Source organism: Odontesthes bonariensis, chromosome 17 (assembly GCF_027942865.1).
Source record: "Odontesthes bonariensis isolate fOdoBon6 chromosome 17, fOdoBon6.hap1, whole genome shotgun sequence".
In the NCBI taxonomy this organism is placed as follows: Eukaryota; Metazoa; Chordata; class Actinopteri; order Atheriniformes; family Atherinopsidae; genus Odontesthes; species Odontesthes bonariensis.
In genome coordinates this window covers 3,601,221-3,619,659 of record NC_134522.1, presented here as the reverse complement: position 1 = coordinate 3,619,659, position 18,439 = coordinate 3,601,221, and the positions used below count along the sequence as shown (strand labels likewise).

The following is an 18,439-nucleotide window of genomic DNA, read 5'->3' as shown; positions in this document are numbered from 1 at the left end:
CAGAGGGAAACACCTGCAGAGGAACACACCTGCAGAGGGAAACACATGCCGAGGAAACACCTGCAGAGGGAAACACCTGCAGAGGAACACACCTGCAGAGGCAAACACCTGCAGAGGGAAACACCTGCAGAGGAAAACACCTGCAGAGGAAACACCTGCAGAGGCAAACACCTGCAGAGGGAAACACCTGCAGAGGTAAACACCTGCAGAGGAAACACCTGCAGAGGCAAACACCTGCAGAGGGAAACACCTGCAGAGGTAAACACCTGCAGAGGAAACACCTGCAGAGGCAAACACCTGCAGAGGGAAACACCTGCAGAGGTAAACACCTGCAGAGGAAACACCTGCAGAGGAACACACCTGCAGAGGAACACACCTGCAGAGGAACACACCTGCAGAGGAACACACCTGCAGAGGAACACACCTGCAGAGGGAAACACCTGCAGAGGGAAACACCTGCAGAGGAAACACCTGCAGAGGAACACACCTGCAGAGGAACACACCTGCAGAGGAACACACCTGCAGAGGGAAACACCTGCACAGGGAAACACCTGCACAGGGAAACACCTGCACAGGTAAACACCTGCAGAGGAACACACCTGCAGAGGGAAACACCTGCAGAGGAACACACCTGCAGAGGGAAACACCTGCAGAGGAAACACCTGCAGAGGAAACACCTGCAGAGGAACACATCTGCAGAGGGAAACACCTGCAGAGGGAAACACCTGCAGAGGAAACACCTGCAGAGGGAAACACCTGCAGAGGGAAACACCTGCAGAGGAACACATCTGCAGAGGGAAACACCTGCAGAGGAAACACCTGCAGAGGGAAACACCTGCAGAGGGAAACACCTGCAGAGGGAAACACCTGCAGAGGAACACACCTGCAGAGGTAAACACCTGCAGAGGAAACACCTGCAGAGGAACACACCTGCAGAGGAACACACCTGCAGAGGAACACACCTGCAGAGGGAAACACCTGCAGAGGAACACACCTGCAGAGGGAAACACCTGCAGAGGAAACACCTGCAGAGGAAACACCTGCAGAGGAACACATCTGCAGAGGGAAACACCTGCAGAGGGAAACACCTGCAGAGGGAAACACCTGCAGAGGGAAACACCTGCAGAGGAACACACCTGCAGAGGGAAACACACCTGCAGAGGAAACACCTGCAGAGGGAAACACCTGCAGAGGGAAACACCTGCAGAGGGAAACACATGCCGAGGAAACACCTGCAGAGGGAAACACATGCCGAGGAAACACCTGCAGAGGGAAACACCTGCAGAGGAACACACCTGCAGAGGAACACACCTGCAGAGGCAAACACCTGCAGAGGGAAACACCTGCAGAGGAAAACACCTGCAGAGGAAACACCTGCAGAGGCAAACACCTGCAGAGGGAAACACCTGCAGAGGTAAACACCTGCAGAGGAACACACCTGCAGAGGAAACACCTGCAGAGGGAAACACCTGCAGAGGAACACACCTGCAGAGGAACACACATGCCGAGGAAACACCTGCAGAGGGAAACACCTGCAGAGGGAAACACCTGCAGAGGAACACACCTGCAGAGGGAAACACATGCCGAGGAAACACCTGCAGAGGGAAACACCTGCAGAGGGAAACACCTGCAGAGGAAACACCTGCAGAGGGAAACACATGCCGAGGAAACACCTGCAGAGGGAAACACCTGCAGAGGAAACACCTGCAGAGGGAAACACATGCCGAGGAAACACCTGCAGAGGGAAACACCTGCAGAGGGAAACACCTGCAGAGGAACACACCTGCAGAGGGAAACACATGCCGAGGAAACACCTGCAGAGGGAAACACCTGCAGAGGAACACACCTGCAGAGGCAAACACCTGCAGAGGGAAACACCTGCAGAGGAAAACACCTGCAGAGGAAACACCTGCAGAGGCAAACACCTGCAGAGGGAAACACCTGCAGAGGTAAACACCTGCAGAGGAAACACCTGCAGAGGCAAACACCTGCAGAGGGAAACACCTGCAGAGGTAAACACCTGCAGAGGAAACACCTGCAGAGGCAAACACCTGCAGAGGGAAACACCTGCAGAGGTAAACACCTGCAGAGGAAACACCTGCAGAGGAACACACCTGCAGAGGAACACACCTGCAGAGGAACACACCTGCAGAGGAACACACCTGCAGAGGAACACACCTGCAGAGGGAAACACCTGCAGAGGGAAACACCTGCAGAGGAAACACCTGCAGAGGAACACACCTGCAGAGGAACACACCTGCAGAGGAACACACCTGCAGAGGGAAACACCTGCACAGGGAAACACCTGCACAGGGAAACACCTGCACAGGTAAACACCTGCAGAGGAACACACCTGCAGAGGGAAACACCTGCAGAGGAACACACCTGCAGAGGGAAACACCTGCAGAGGAAACACCTGCAGAGGAAACACCTGCAGAGGAACACATCTGCAGAGGGAAACACCTGCAGAGGGAAACACCTGCAGAGGAAACACCTGCAGAGGGAAACACCTGCAGAGGGAAACACCTGCAGAGGAACACATCTGCAGAGGGAAACACCTGCAGAGGAAACACCTGCAGAGGGAAACACCTGCAGAGGGAAACACCTGCAGAGGGAAACACCTGCAGAGGAACACACCTGCAGAGGTAAACACCTGCAGAGGAAACACCTGCAGAGGAACACACCTGCAGAGGAACACACCTGCAGAGGGAAACACCTGCAGAGGAACACACCTGCAGAGGGAAACACCTGCAGAGGAAACACCTGCAGAGGAAACACCTGCAGAGGAACACATCTGCAGAGGGAAACACCTGCAGAGGGAAACACCTGCAGAGGAAACACCTGCAGAGGGAAACACCTGCAGAGGGAAACACCTGCAGAGGAACACACCTGCAGAGGGAAACACCTGCAGAGGAAACACCTGCAGAGGGAAACACCTGCAGAGGGAAACACCTGCAGAGGAACACACCTGCAGAGGTAAACACCTGCAGAGGAAACACCTGCAGAGGAACACACCTGCAGAGGAACACACCTGCAGAGGAACACACCTGCAGAGGAACACACCTGCAGAGGAACACACCTGCAGAGGAAACACCTGCAGAGGAAACACCTGCAGAGGAACACACCTGCAGAGGAACACACCTGCAGAGGGAAACACCTGCAGAGGAACACACCTGCAGAGGAACACACCTGCAGAGGAACACACCTGCAGAGGAAACACCTGCAGAGGAACACACCTGCAGAGGGAAACACCTGCAGAGGAAACACCTGCAGAGGAAACACCTGCAGAGGAACACATCTGCAGAGGGAAACACCTGCAGAGGGAAACACCTGCAGAGGAAACACCTGCAGAGGTAAACACCTGCAGAGGGAAACACCTGCAGAGGAACACACCTGCAGAGGGAAACACCTGCAGAGGAAACACCTGCAGAGGGAAACACCTGCAGAGGAAACACCTGCAGAGGAAACACCTGCAGAGGAACACACCTGCAGAGGAAACACCTGCAGAGGGAAACACCTGCAGAGGAAACACCTGCAGAGGTAAACACCTGCAGAGGGAAACACCTGCAGAGGAACACACCTGCAGAGGGAAACACCTGCAGAGGAAACACCTGCAGAGGTAAACACCTGCAGAGGGAAACACCTGCAGAGGAAACACCTGCAGAGGAAACACCTGCAGAGGAACACACCTGCAGAGGAACACACCTGCAGAGGGAAACACCTGCAGAGGAACACACCTGCAGAGGAACACACCTGCAGAGGAACACACCTGCAGAGGAAACACCTGCAGAGGAACACACCTGCAGAGGGAAACACCTGCAGAGGAAACACCTGCAGAGGAAACACCTGCAGAGGAACACATCTGCAGAGGGAAACACCTGCAGAGGGAAACACCTGCAGAGGAAACACCTGCAGAGGTAAACACCTGCAGAGGGAAACACCTGCAGAGGAACACACCTGCAGAGGGAAACACCTGCAGAGGAAACACCTGCAGAGGGAAACACCTGCAGAGGAAACACCTGCAGAGGAAACACCTGCAGAGGAACACACCTGCAGAGGAAACACCTGCAGAGGGAAACACCTGCAGAGGAAACACCTGCAGAGGTAAACACCTGCAGAGGGAAACACCTGCAGAGGAACACACCTGCAGAGGGAAACACCTGCAGAGGAAACACCTGCAGAGGTAAACACCTGCAGAGGGAAACACCTGCAGAGGAACACACCTGCAGAGGGAAACACCTGCAGAGGAAACACCTGCAGAGGGAAACACCTGCAGAGGGAAACACCTGCAGAGGAACACACCTGCAGAGGTAAACACCTGCAGAGGAAACACCTGCAGAGGAACACACCTGCAGAGGAACACACCTGCAGAGGGAAACACCTGCAGAGGAACACACCTGCAGAGGGAAACACCTGCAGAGGAACACACCTGCAGAGGGAAACACATGCCGAGGAAACACCTGCAGAGGGAAACACCTGCAGAGGGAAACACCTGCAGAGGAAACACCTGCAGAGGGAAACACCTGCAGAGGAAACACCTGCAGAGGAACACACCTGCAGAGGAACACACCTGCAGAGGGAAACACCTGCAGAGGAACACACCTGCAGAGGGAAACACCTGCAGAGGAACACACCTGCAGAGGGAAACACATGCCGAGGAAACACCTGCAGAGGGAAACACCTGCAGAGGGAAACACCTGCAGAGGAAACACCTGCAGAGGGAAACACATGCCGAGGAAACACCTGCAGAGGGAAACACCTGCAGAGGAAACACCTGCAGAGGGAAACACATGCCGAGGAAACACCTGCAGAGGGAAACACCTGCAGAGGGAAACACCTGCAGAGGAACACACCTGCAGAGGGAAACACATGCCGAGGAAACACCTGCAGAGGGAAACACCTGCAGAGGAACACACCTGCAGAGGAACACACCTGCAGAGGCAAACACCTGCAGAGGGAAACACCTGCAGAGGAAAACACCTGCAGAGGAAACACCTGCAGAGGCAAACACCTGCAGAGGGAAACACCTGCAGAGGGAAACACCTGCAGAGGGAAACACCTGCAGAGGTAAACACCTGCAGAGGAAACACCTGCAGAGGAACACATCTGCAGAGGAACACACCTGCAGAGGAACACACCTGCAGAGGAACACACCTGCAGAGGGAAACACCTGCAGAGGGAAACACCTGCACAGGGAAACACCTGCAGAGGGAAACACCTGCACAGGTAAACACCTGCAGAGGAACACACCTGCAGAGGTAAACACCTGCACAGGGAAACACCTGCACGAGGAAACACCTGCAGAGGGAAACACCTGCAGAGGAAACACCTGCAGAGGAACACACCTGCAGAGGTAAACACCTGCACAGGGAAACACCTGCAGAGGAAACACCTGCAGAGGGAAACACCTGCAGAGGAAACACCTGCAGAGGGAAACACCTGCAGAGGAACACACCTGCAGAGGAAAACACCTGCAGAGGAAACACCTGCAGAGGAACACACCTGCAGAGGAACACACCTGCAGAGGGAAACACCTGCAGAGGAACACACCTGCAGAGGGAAACACCTGCAGAGGGAAACATCTGCAGAGGAACACACCTGCAGAGGGAAACACCTGCAGAGGAAACACCTGCAGAGGAACACACCTGCAGAGGAACACACCTGCAGAGGGAAACACCTGCAGAGGAAACACCTGCAGAGGAAACACCTGCAGAGGAAACACCTGCAGAGGGAAACATCTGCAGAGGAAACACCTGCAGAGGAAACACCTGCAGAGGAAACACCTGCAGAGGAAACACCTGCAGAGGAAACACCTGCAGAGGGAAACACCTGCAGAGGAAACACCTGCAGAGGAACACACCTGCAGAGGAAACTCAAACGCAACGTGTGCTGCTGGTTGTTTACGAGTTAAAGCGCAGACTCTGAAGGAATGTTCAGTAAATCCTGCCGAGCCTTCAGGACAGACAAGATGATGCTTGTGGGTCCAATCTGCGGCTCCAAATGCTTCCACACCATGTTATTAAGGAGCCATTCTAAAGATGCTGGCAGGCCAAAGCAAAGAGATATAGCTGGAGGTTATAAAAGGAGGCACCGACTGAAATGTGCCGAAAAGAAGCAGCTTGTTGTCTTCACTGTGGCTGCAGATCAGTTCTATATCCTGAAACTGGTGGCTTATCGGGGTGGAAACACGACAGAAATACACTTAAACCCTTTTTGTTTGGGTCAGAAAGCAAAACCACAGGTGCAAAACACAAAGAAAAAGTTTGTTACCAGATGAAGGAGAGCTCAGACCAAGCAGGCAGGAAGCAAGGCTGCAGGAAGCAAGGCTGCAGGAAGCAAGGCTGCAGGGAGCAAACAGGCAGGAAGCAAGCAGTTAGGAAGCAAACAGGCAGGAAGCAAACAGGCAGGAAGCAAGACTGCAGGAAGCAAGGCTGCAGGAGGCAAGGCTGCAGGACGCAAGGCTGCAGGAAGCAAACAGGCAGGAAGCAAGGCTGCAGGAAGCAAGCAGGCAGGAAGCAAGCAGGCAGGAAGCAAGGCTGCAGGAAGCAAGGCTGCAGCAAGCAAGGCTGCAGGAAGCAAGCAGGCAGGAAGCAAGGCTGCAGGAAGCAAGACTGCAGGAAGCAAGCAGGCAGGAAGCAAGGCTGCAGGAGGCAAGGCTGCAGGAAGCAAGCAGGCAGGAAGCAAGGCTGCAGGAGGCAAACAGGCAGGGAGCAAGGCTGCAGGAGGCAAGGCTGCTGGAAGCAAGGCTGCAGGAAGCAAGGCTGCAGGAAGCAAGGCTGCAGGAGGCAAACAGGCAGGGAGCAAGGCTGCAGGAGGCAAGGCTGCAGGAAGCAAGGCTGCAGGAAGCAAACAGGCAGGGAGCAAGGCTGCAGGAGGCAAGGCTGCTGGAAGCAAGGCTGCAGGAAGCAAGGCTGCAGGAGGCAAGGCTGCAGGAAGCAAACAGGCAGGAAGCAAGGCTGCAGGAAGCAAACAGGCAGGAGGCAAACAGGCAGGGAGCAAGGCTGCAGGAGGCAAGGCTGCAGGAAGCAAACAGGCAGGAAGCAAGGCTGCAGGAAGCAAGGCTGCAGGAAGCAAGGCTGCAGGGAGCAAATTCAATCCAGTTCAGTATCATACAGTCATCCAACTTAAAAAAAACGTTTGTTGTGTGTTCACGGATCTGTTACTCAGCGTTCTGACGTTAAAAGAGACCAAAACCAAGATTTTCTCCCAACGGTTCTGAAATAGCTGTGAGTTTTTCTCTGGGTTTGCATCACACTGGAGTGGTGGAGGGTTAAAACGAATGAAAACCACCAGCAACAGAGCGGCAGCTTCAACAGGAAACTACTGTAAACCCTTTCTTCCCTGCAGAGTCTCTGTTTCAACCACACAGAGCAGCTGAAACCCAGCAGAGTGAAATGAATACGGCTCTGGGGTTTTCTTTTGAATGAATTCAGGTTTTTTCTGGGTTCCACTGCCACAACTCCATGTTTTGATGGTTCAGTAGTCTGAAATGTATCAGGACATCTCAATTCAATTCAATTCAATTCAATTCAATTCAATTCAATTCAGTTTTATTTATATAGCGCCAAATACAACAAATGTCATCTCAAGGCACTTAAATAATAAAGTCCAATTCAAGCCAATTGGAATTCAATTCATTGTAATCATAATTATTTATAAAATAATCCAATTAAATTCATATAGAGCCAATTCAAAAACAATTTCCTAGCTAAGGAAACCAAGAGATTGCATCTCATGATATCTAATGACCCTTCCCAACACTCAGTGGGGTCACATGGCCCTGAAAGGATCAGATAATTTACTAAATTACAATCAGACTGAGTTATTAAGTGCATGTAGACACCTTAATCTGACTAAGAATTGGATCGGATGGGATTCAGACCCCGAGATAACTGGGTTGAAAGTCACTCTAAACCTGCTTGTAGACGCTGAAGCACGTGGTGAATCAGACTTTGCGTTCTGCGCATGCTCCAGATGTTTTCCCGGGGTCGTAACCCGGAAGTCAAAGGAGACGATATTCCTGTTGCTGTCGCCGTCAGAAAGAAACAAACAACGCGATGGAGAATGCTCCGTTGGGCATCGAGTTTGTGCAACAAGCAGCTCATCACAGACCAAATGTAGAGGGACGTAGCTTCATCTGGCTCTGCGTTCTCCATCTTTCTCCAATGCCTGAGTTTGTTGTTGTTGTTGGTGGTGAAGAGGTCAACAGGAAGTGGCTCTATTAGCAACAGCTGGAATGGGTACAGCGCCACCTATCATCCTGGGGTATGACACGCTTTGTGCCTCTGATCCCATTCATTCACCGCCAGATATCCAAGGAGAATTACCCTTAATAACTCAGTCTTATTGTAATTTAGCCAATAATCTGATCCTTTCAGAGCCATGTGACCCCACTGAGTGTCAGAACCAGATGAAACTGTTTGTAATCTCTAAGACAAACTCTCCTGTGTTCCACAGAGGCCAAATGAAGCCGGCCCCCCCCAGACGAGAGGACACGTCTGCAGGCCTCCGTCCAACATGAAGATCTGTGTGTGTGTGGTTACCTCACAGCTATGATTCAGATGCATATGTATTTAGTATGAAGTAATATGAGTGGGATGGTGTCCAACATGTCTGAAGAGGGCGTGATTAACTGCACCATCAGCCACGAAATCCACCAGTACGTCTTCTCCTGTGTGTATATCCTCGTGCTGTTGGTAAGTAGACTTTGGCTTTAGAAATGTGTGATGTCAGAGTGTTGCTGCCGCAGAAAGCCTGTTTCCTCTTTAAAAAACACAGTATTGCAGCAATGATTCTTGAACGAGGAGGAGCAGAAGCAGAGTTTTGTGGCCCAACAAGATGTTTTTTTATGGTTGATGTGATGCAGCTGCACCTTTCTGAGGTCTGACCTCATGTTGCCACAGTTACTATACGCATACTGACGCTTGATTAGAAGCCTTCTGCATCAGTTTTGAATGCAAACGTTACCCCAAAGTGTCACTTTTAGACACCAATGGTTTACCCTAACCCAGCATAGAAGATACTGGAGCACCTAACCATGATATTTTCAAGTCTTAACCACCTGTGGTTATAGTTACAGAGGAGAGGCCATAAAAAGCCACTGATTAAAGTCACACTAGATTTAGCCATTGGTTTGCTCTCTGGCTCCCCCTACAGTTGTGGGATGTCTCATAAAAACAAATCTGTGTGAGCCCCACTTTCATTTTGTTGTCACGTTAAAGACGGCACAAAAATGTCAAAGGACCATTAAGCAAAAACAATGAGACGCAGAGCTGGAAACCAAAGTGGTGAACTGTGGTATTTCAGACCCTACATAACAGCAGTCAGAAGAACATAGTTTTAAGGTTCACAAACTTTTCCAGTGTTGATTTAAAAAAAAAAAGAAACAAACAACATGTGAGCTGCAAACCCAACATCCCCACAGTGAAGCACGGTGGTGGCAGCTTCATGTTGGAATGATGGATGGTGTTCAAACAGACAAATTAGTGAACTGAGACGGAGACTTCAGCATGACAATGACCCTTAGCACAGGGTTAAAGGAGCACTGGGGAGGTTCAAGAGGAAATATGTAAAAACAGTAGCCTGGCTGACGCGTCCACAATCTCGATGAGATGGTGGTCTGGGAACTAGGTGTGCATTTTCTCGTATTTAAGGCGTGGTTTACGAATGCCTAGAGCCGTTTATTGGGCGCTACGAATGTCTATCAAATGACGTCAGGTTCTTCCCATGCTGCTTTGCGCGCGATTCATAGCCAATTGTATCACTTATACCAGATGACGACAGAAATTCGACGAGGAAGAAGAAAAAAATGGAAAATAAAAGTAAACTTGCGCTCTAAGCTACTTAAATTGACAACAAAGTAGGCCTATATGCTATATTCTACATGAATTTTTATGTTGTAGAGTTGTGAATTTATTTTAATAATGGAGAAATTGAGCAGCCTTGCTTTGTTGTCTACAGTAGTAGATCAACCCTCATCTTACTTTGAAGCTCCCAGCTCCCAGAAGTGTCGTCAACGAAGCTTTAGCAGCAGAAAAGCTATCAGGCTTGTGTTGATGATAATAATAAACTCCTGGACTATGTACAAACTTCCAAATGCATCGTTTTGTGAGTACAGACCATATTTGTACAACTGTAGAAGTTTGGTGTCATGACATGTGATTTTAGTGTGGTAATTTTGGAGATACTGCCAGGGTCCGTTAGCGCTTGTGCTAAGCTATTCGGGATAACTCAGTAACTCAGCTGATGTTCAGCCAATATCGGAAAAACTTCGGGTGGGCTACTTGGCTGGATGTCACGGTTCAAATGACCCAGGTTGAATCTACTCCGAAACACTTTCTAAGGCTGCATTGAACGGTAACGTTGTGTCCGCTGTCATGTTGGATTAACACTCTACAAGCTTCGGTGTAGCGCATAGACGTCGTCATCGTCTTGCTGCCCCCCCCCCCCCGTTCTGTGATTGGTTCCCAAACTCTAGCAAAAATAAGGGCGGTGGTTTCCAGGCTGACTTTGCAGTGAGAATGAAATCGAGCGCAAAGCAGCATGGGAATTCCCAGGCTATAAAAACAGCTGAACAGCATCAGAATCCATCAAGCCTGAAGAAGCTCGTAGAACTCTGTCATCCTCCTCCTTTCCTGTTACCGCTCTGTCTGCAGTCTCTGTCTGCAGTCTGGCTGCAGTCTGTCTGAAGTCCGTCTGTAGTCTCTGTCTGTAGTCTCTGTCTGCAGTCTCTGTCTGAAGTCTGTCTGTAGTCTCTGTCTGCAGTCTGTCTGTAGTCTCTGTCTGTAGTCTCTGTCTGCAGTCTCTGTCTGAAGTCTGTCTGTAGTCTCTGTCTGCAGTCTGTCTGAAGTCCGTCTGTAGTCTCTGTCTGCAGTCTGTCTGAAGTCCGTCTGAAGTCTCTGTCTGCAGTCTGTCTGTAGTCTCTGTCTGCAGTCTGTCTGAAGTCTCTGTCTGCAGTCTGTCTGCAGTCTGTCTGTAGTCTCTGTCTGCAGTCTGTCTGAAGTCTCTGTCTGCAGTCTGTCTGAAGTCTGTCTGTAGTCTCTGTCTGCAGTCTGTCTGAAGTCCGTCTGTAGTCTCTGTCTGCAGTCTGTCTGAAGTCTGTCTGCAGTCTGTCTGCAGTCTGTCTGCAGTCTGTCTGTAGTCTCTGTCTGCAGTCTGTCTGAAGTCTCTGTCTGCAGTCTGTCTGAAGTCTGTCTGTAGTCTCTGTCTGCAGTCTGTCTGAAGTCCGTCTGTAGTCTCTGTCTGCAGTCTGTCTGAAGTCTGTCTGCAGTCTGTCTGCAGTCTGTCTGTAGTCTCTGTCTGCAGTCTGTCTGCAGTCTGTCTGCAGTCTGTCTGCAGTCTGTCTGAAGTCTGTCTGTAGTCTCTGTCTGCAGTCTGTCTGCAGTCTGTCTGAAGTCCGTCTGTAGTCTGTCTGCAGTCTGTCTGCAGTCTGTCTGAAGTCCGTCTGTAGTCTCTGTCTGCAGTCTGTCTGTAGTCTCTGTCTGCAGTCTGTCTGAAGTCTCTGTCTGCAGTCTGTCTGAAGTCTGTCTGTAGTCTCTGTCTGCAGTCTGTCTGAAGTCCGTCTGTAGTCTCTGTCTGCAGTCTGTCTGAAGTCTGTCTGCAGTCTGTCTGTAGTCTCTGTCTGCAGTCTGTCTGCAGTCTGTCTGCAGTCTGTCTGCAGTCTGTCTGAAGTCTGTCTGTAGTCTCTGTCTGCAGTCTGTCTGCAGTCTGTCTGAAGTCCGTCTGTAGTCTGTCTGCAGTCTGTCTGCAGTCTGTCTGAAGTCCGTCTGTAGTCTCTGTCTGCAGTCTGTCTGCAGTCTGTCTGAAGTCCTTCTGTAGTCTCTGTCTGCAGTCTGTCTGCAGTCTGTCTGCAGTCTGTCTGAAGTCCGTCTGTAGTCTCTGTCTGCAGTCTGTCTGCAGTCAGGCTGAAGTCCGTCTGTAGTCTCTGTCTGCAGTCTGTCTGCAGTCTGTCTGAAGTCCGTCTGAAGTCCGTCTGTAGTCTGTCTGCAGTCTGTCTGCAGTCTGTCTGAAGTCCGTCTGTAGTCTCTGTCTGCAGTCTGTCTGCAGTCTGTCTGAAGTCCGTCTGTAGTCTCTGTCTGCAGTCTGTCTGCAGTCTGTCTGAAGTTTCCCGTGATGAATGTAAACAGTTTCCCGTTTACATTCATCAGTAAGTCCTGCTGGAGTAATAAAATGTGAGCACGGTGTGTTCTAAGACCACCACAGTAACTGGCTCCTGTTGGGTTGCAGGTCGGTGTTCCCTCCAACCTGTACTCCCTGTACCACGCTGCTCTGCAGCTGAAGCAGAAGAACGAGCTGGGGGTTTACCTGATGAACCTCACGGTGTCTGACCTGCTGTATCAGGCGTCTTTACCGCTGTGGCTGCAGTACATCTTCCAGGTAACGTGTCACTCTGTCCTAAAATTACCTTTATATCTGTTGTCTTGTCTAACTGAGTCGGTCTTCATGTGTTGTTGTTGTTGTAGGATGATGATTGGCAGCACAGGGAATGGTTGTGTCAGCTCTGTGGTTTCCTGCTCTATGAGAACATCTACATCAGCATCGGCTTTCTGTGCTGCATCAGCCTGGATCGCTATCTCGCTGTGGTCCATCCTTTAAGGTAGTTTTGTTGGTAATAAAGTAGTTTCTGTCTGTTTCCCTCCTTCCTGTAACTTTTAAAGTGTCCTGATCAGCTGTTCTGCAGCTTCCTGAAGCTCTTTCAGAGTTTCTCTTTGCACATTTTTCTGCTTCTTCCCCCATCTTCAGTCCAGTCCTTGTACCTGAGCATCTTCAGAGGAATGTGTTTTTTCTCTGTTAAGCCACTTAACTCTGAGCTATGAACCATTCAGGCAGGAAAAAGGCTCCTAACTCAAGGGATGAACCAGTGTTGTGTCCACACAGAACAGATAACTTAGCAAAGAAGCCGTTTTAAACTGGATCTTTAGGCACGTTGTTCCCCTCCAGTGAAAGTGAAAAACAGGACTTTATATCACCAAACAGGACCAAAATTCCCTCAGATTTGGAGTCAGACGAGCAACAAAACATTATTTGATTAGATTTTTTTTCATTAATTTACTCAAATAGTGGCCTAAAATGAACAGAAACAGACATTTAATTATAATTTCTTGTATAACAATTAATTTCCAACCACATTTGTGTGATTTTGACAGCCATATTAAGTATTTTATGTGGTTTTTGAAGCATTTTGGTCATGAGACACCTCTTATTTCTTTATATGTTACATCCAAGCAGCTTAAGTGATCTTCAGCAATAGTTTCAACACTTTCTGAAGGTTTTTTATCGTTTTTATTTGGACATTTTCTGCTTTTTTCCTCATTTTTAGTCCAGTTTTTCTTCGTTAAGCCACTTAACTCTGAGCCATTCAGGCAGGAAAAAGGCTCCTAACTCAAGGGATGAACCAGTGTTGTGTCCACACAGAACAGACAACTTAGCAAAGAAGCCGTTTTAAACTGGATCTTTAGGCACTTTGTTCCCAGCAGCCTGTCACAGAGACGCATCATTTGTCCACCTGCTGCAGGAAGGAAAGGTTTTCTATTAAATTCTGATCTTTTTCTTTGGTAGAAATACAAATGCACAAAGTATTATCGGTTCAATGTACCATATCTTCAAGTAAAAGTACTCGTTTAGTCCCGCTTATGTATAATTTCCTTAAATTACTCCTGCTAAAGAATTTGAAGTTTGCCTCTATACTTGTTCTTCAACTCTTGGAACTTGTAAATGTTTAAAGCAGTAACTGCTTTTAGTTTGCGATGTTTCTTCTGAGCTGTTGAGAAAATTGTTCAACGTTTTAACCCAGGATAGCCCCAAAATAAGAAGTTTACAGCAAACATCTTTTATTTGTTCCCATTTCTTTAGCTGCATCTGTGAAAAACAGCTTCATAGTTTCAACTTTTTTGTACATTTACGTTAAAACTGCTTTCAGTTACCAAAAGATGATCAGAACTGAAGTGGAAGAAAAGATTTCTGAAAAAAAAGTGGAAAAAAATATTAACATATGGTATTTTGGGGATCATTTTAGAAGGGGACAAAAATGGCCCTTTTTAGAAATTAAGGAGTTTTTTTTTTTTTTAAATCAGGCATAACAAACAAATTGAAAATCTCTAAAAATCAATTTTGTTTTGCTAATCATTGACATATCCCAGACCATAATTATCCCCGCTCAATAGTTCCACTTTGCATTCCATATTTTGAAAATACTGTCACCTAAAGGCTTCAAATTTGGGCTAAAAAGTTCAAATTGGCATCTAAAGGGTTAATTTTTGGAAAATAATTGAAAACTTGGTAGTTATGATCAGAACTGAAGTGAAATAAAAGATTTATGAAAAAAAAAGTGGGGAAAAAAATTAATATATGATGTTTTTAGGTCGTTTTAAAAGGGGACAAAAATGTCCCTTTTCAGAAATTAAGTTGTGTTTTAAATCAGGTATGAGGGTTAAGAAAGAGGAAAAAATCCAGCAAAGACCTGACACAGGAGCTGAGAGATGCATCTGGAGCTTCAGCTGATCCATCTGCTGTTGGCCCAAGCATCTAAAGCCTGGGTTTAGATTTATGTTTGAACATGTTTCAGTGAATCATTGAAACTGTTTCCGGTTTTCCTGGAAAAACATAAAGAAACGGGGGCTGGGTGAGCACTCATCTCACTTTTAATTGGTTTCAAACAGGAAGTGGCGTCTTTTTAATGGTAGAGGCCACAGTTCTTACCTTTTCCCCCATAAAACATTACAGCTTCTGTTCATGGTTGAATAAATGTTTAAAAGTGGCTGTGTACACATCAAACAGATCAAATGTTTTGTACATGATGTCATTTCTCTTTTCCTCGTCTCCAGGTTCACGTCTCTCCGCTCGATGAATGCAGCGTGGTTCGTCAGCGCCATCATCTGGCTGAAGGAGATCGCGGTCGGGGCGGTTTTCTTTCGCCACAAAGAGCTGAGCAGAGACCGCAAGAACCAGTCGGTGTGCTTCGAGCACTACCCAATGCAGTCCTGGGAATATCCCATCAACTACTACCGCTTCATTGTCGGCTTCCTGTTCCCACTGGCCATCCTCTCGGTACGATCACCGCTTCACACGCCCGCCATTCGGCGAGTTTTCCAGTCCAAGACGAGCCCACGGTTAAAGCATAAAGGCTTTAAAGCTTCTTCCTGCTCGTCATAAACTTTAGCATTGAAAGTTAAAAAGCTTACTTGTTACTTTTATTAATCATTTAAAAAATAAACTTAAAACTAGGGCTGGGCGAGTTTACTCGTTATTATCCCGTTAAGTCGTTAATTATTTTCAGCCTTTTGTTGCTGCCATCAGATTCGAGATGAGTTCATATTTATCATGAAACAGTAAAAAGTCTCACTTTCAACTCGTGTTTTATTGTAAATAAAATGTTGGTTTATGAGATATTTTACCTTTTTTTATTTATGCGTATATAAAACGATGCAGGATGGAGTTAGGAAGCATACCAACAATGATCATTCTCCGCTTCTGTGGCTGTGAGTACAGCTTCCTGTTTTCTGAACTTCCTGTTTTCTGGCCACGCAGATCAGCTACCTGTGCGTCCTTCGGGCGGTGGGTCGCAGCGCGGGAACGCAGCCGGATCAGAAGGTGAGGATCAGACAGCTGGTCAGCAGCACCATCCTCATCTTCCTCGTCTGCTTCTCGCCCTACCACATCTTCCTGCTGGTGCGCACGTTGCTGGAGCGGGACTGCAACTTCATCGCAGGTACGGTTTCACTCGGAGAACGCGTCCCTAAAGGCGACGCCCACCTGAACAGCCGTGTGTTTATCTTCCAGCCATCTTTAACTACTACCACCTGTCGCTGCTGCTCACCACCCTGAACTGCGTGGCCGACCCGGCGCTCTACTGCTTCGTCAGCGAGAGCGCCCGCCGCGGCCTCTACAGAGCCGTGGTCCGGCCCGTCGCCAGGATACTCTGCTGCTGCTGTCGCCGTGGCAACACCAGCCCAGCCAACCCCGTCAACGACTCCCACGAGGTGGCCACCGACGACAACAACGGCCAACCGACCGTGACGCTGCTCACGCACACCATCACGCAAAACACCGTGAAAACGGACAAAAACACGACTTTTTACTCTCAGGCCGAGCACAAAACCTTCATCCCGCTAATCGCTCAGAGCAACAAACTGTCCAGAGACAAAGGTGGGGACGAGAAGTCCAGTTGTGTGATAGCTGTGGAGGAGCCGAAGCTAACGAAGGAGCTGATGCTAACGAAGGAGCAGAAGCTAACGAAGGAGCAGAAGCTAACGAAGGAGAGGACTGAGGAAACTGACAAGAGCGCCTGCTAAAAGCATCGGGATACTCAGAACAAAGACCTGAGCAGAGGCTCCGTGCTCGCCAACCCGTGAACCCGTGACTAGGGATGGGAATCGAGAACCGGTTCTTGTTGAGAATCGAGAACCGGTTCTTGTTGAGAACCGGTTCTCAGTGTTTCAATTCCTTGGAATCGTTTGGCGATTTTGCAAACGATTCCCTTATCGATTCCAGTGGGCACAAATGACGTCAATGAGTCCAGCGCAGCCAGCAGCCAACAGTAAACATGGCTCCCAAGCGGTACAAACGCTCGAAAGTTTGGTTACACATCCCTAAAAAAGACGACAACAGGGCAACTTGCAAAAGTGAATATTTCACCAAAGGGAGGAAATACTGCCAACATGCAATAACTATGAATGAATGATTAACGTTGGTGAATCTGAACCCAGCACGTTAGCATGTCCTCGGCTAACACTGCAGGTAACTAACTAACAAACACTGCCTATCATGTTAGCACCATTTGCCTGATTGTAAAAGCTGCTGTTAGTAACGGTTAAGGTTAAATGAATGCCTTCTCAGGCATTACATTTAGATGAAATCATGAGAGACAGAGTCTGACTGGCTCAGAGCCAGAGGCTGGTGGTACTACCCCCAGTTCACCTCTACCTCCAGCTTCTCCTTTCACCAGAGCAGGAAGAGTTAAATTACCCAGGCCATGATAGACCAATGTGGACCTCACCGTTGTTGGGTTTGTGAGGTCATGACTCGTGTTACTTCTAAACTAAACAAAGTTGATGCCAATCGACCGGTTTGTTGTCCTTTTTCTCCAAATGAGAATCGATAAGGGAACCGACAAAGAACCGAATCGTTAAGCAGAATCGAAAATGGAATTGGAATCGTAAAAATCTTATCAATTCCCATCCCTACCCGTGAGGCTCCGTGCTCGCCAACCCGTGTTTACATTCTCGCTCATCGTTATGTGTCAGACAGCAACTTGAATCCGATTGGACGAACCTTCTGTTTACATTTCTGTGGTTTGTAGACGATCACCGTGCGTCAGAAACTCTTTGATAATGATGGAGGTGAAACTAACGGATGCAGTAACGGTTCGTTTATCATGATCTAACGTGTTGTTTCTGTTGTTTTTATTTATTTTCTTGTATTTTGGTTTGTTTTCTGTTGCTTTTGTTTTTCTTGTTTTCTTGTTGTGTTTTTGTTGATGTTTTCTGTTGTTTTTATTTGTTTTATTTTGTGCTTATGTTCCTTTGTTTAGTTGTTTTTCTGCTTTGTTGTCATGTTTTGCTCCTCAGGGCCACCGTACTTTAAGAACTGGGTGCTCGTTAAATCTCTGTTCACGTGCACGTGACCACACAGTTCGTCATGTGGGTGTTTCCACTACTCATCTGGAAAATATCAAACCAGAATGAATCTGATGTTGTTTTAGGAACGAGATGAATTTAAACCTTTTATTTTCGTCACATTAAAAATTAATTTCTTATTTAAAAATCACATCACATCATCTCATGTTACATTAATGAGACTTCACAGTTCTGAACAAAATCTCATTCACGGTTTATCAGCGTTTTCTAAAACTTTTTTTTAACCTTTAATAAAACCAACAGTTTAATCTCTGAACTGTGAACCATCATTTATGATAAAGTTCCAGGTTCTACTTTGCTGTTTTTGAAACATTAACGTCTTAAATTCATTATTAAAATCTCAAAGCTACTATTTATTTTTTCATATTTTTGAAAAACATTTGTCAGACAGCTTTGTGGAGCTTTTATATTGTAGATATCTGATGTATTTTGTCAGGAAACGCAGACGAAGGTCAGAATGAGACAGAATTAAAGAAAACTTTAAACTCTTCTTCTGTCTTGTTGTATTTTGGTGAGAAGAACTGATGTTCGTTCAGGTTGGAGCTGAGAAGCCTGGACTCACGTTTGATAGAAAGTTTAATGCAAACAATCTGCTGTTATTCAAACTGAGTTCAAAACTCTGAGGAAACCTTTACAAAGACTTCACTGGATGCAGCTGGAGGCCAAAGAACATCTGAAGGTGTCCATTTGACATTTTTTCTGCACAAAATGCACAGATCACCCGACATTTAATTCATCAGAAGAGCAGTTTGTTTGAATGAAGAATATAAGATCATTAAGACGAGAGAACTGCAGTCAGAAAATGT

The 18,439-nt window shown here is 47.8% G+C and overlaps 1 protein-coding gene across 1 annotated transcript in view; it reads left to right on the top strand.

Moving 5' to 3' along the window:
* gpr68 (G protein-coupled receptor 68) overlaps positions 1-18,096 on the top strand; it is a 41,726-nt gene extending 23,630 nt beyond the window's left edge. The window contains exons 2-7 of the mRNA XM_075447734.1: positions 8,458-8,696; positions 12,226-12,375; positions 12,462-12,595; positions 14,823-15,045; positions 15,526-15,706; positions 15,778-18,096. Coding sequence (XP_075303849.1) covers positions 8,589-8,696; positions 12,226-12,375; positions 12,462-12,595; positions 14,823-15,045; positions 15,526-15,706; positions 15,778-16,289 — 1,308 coding nt within the window. The 5' untranslated portion in view covers positions 8,458-8,588 and the 3' untranslated portion in view covers positions 16,290-18,096. The remainder of the gene's footprint in view (positions 1-8,457; positions 8,697-12,225; positions 12,376-12,461; positions 12,596-14,822; positions 15,046-15,525; positions 15,707-15,777) is intronic.
* The last annotated feature ends 343 nt before the right edge of the window (positions 18,097-18,439 follow it).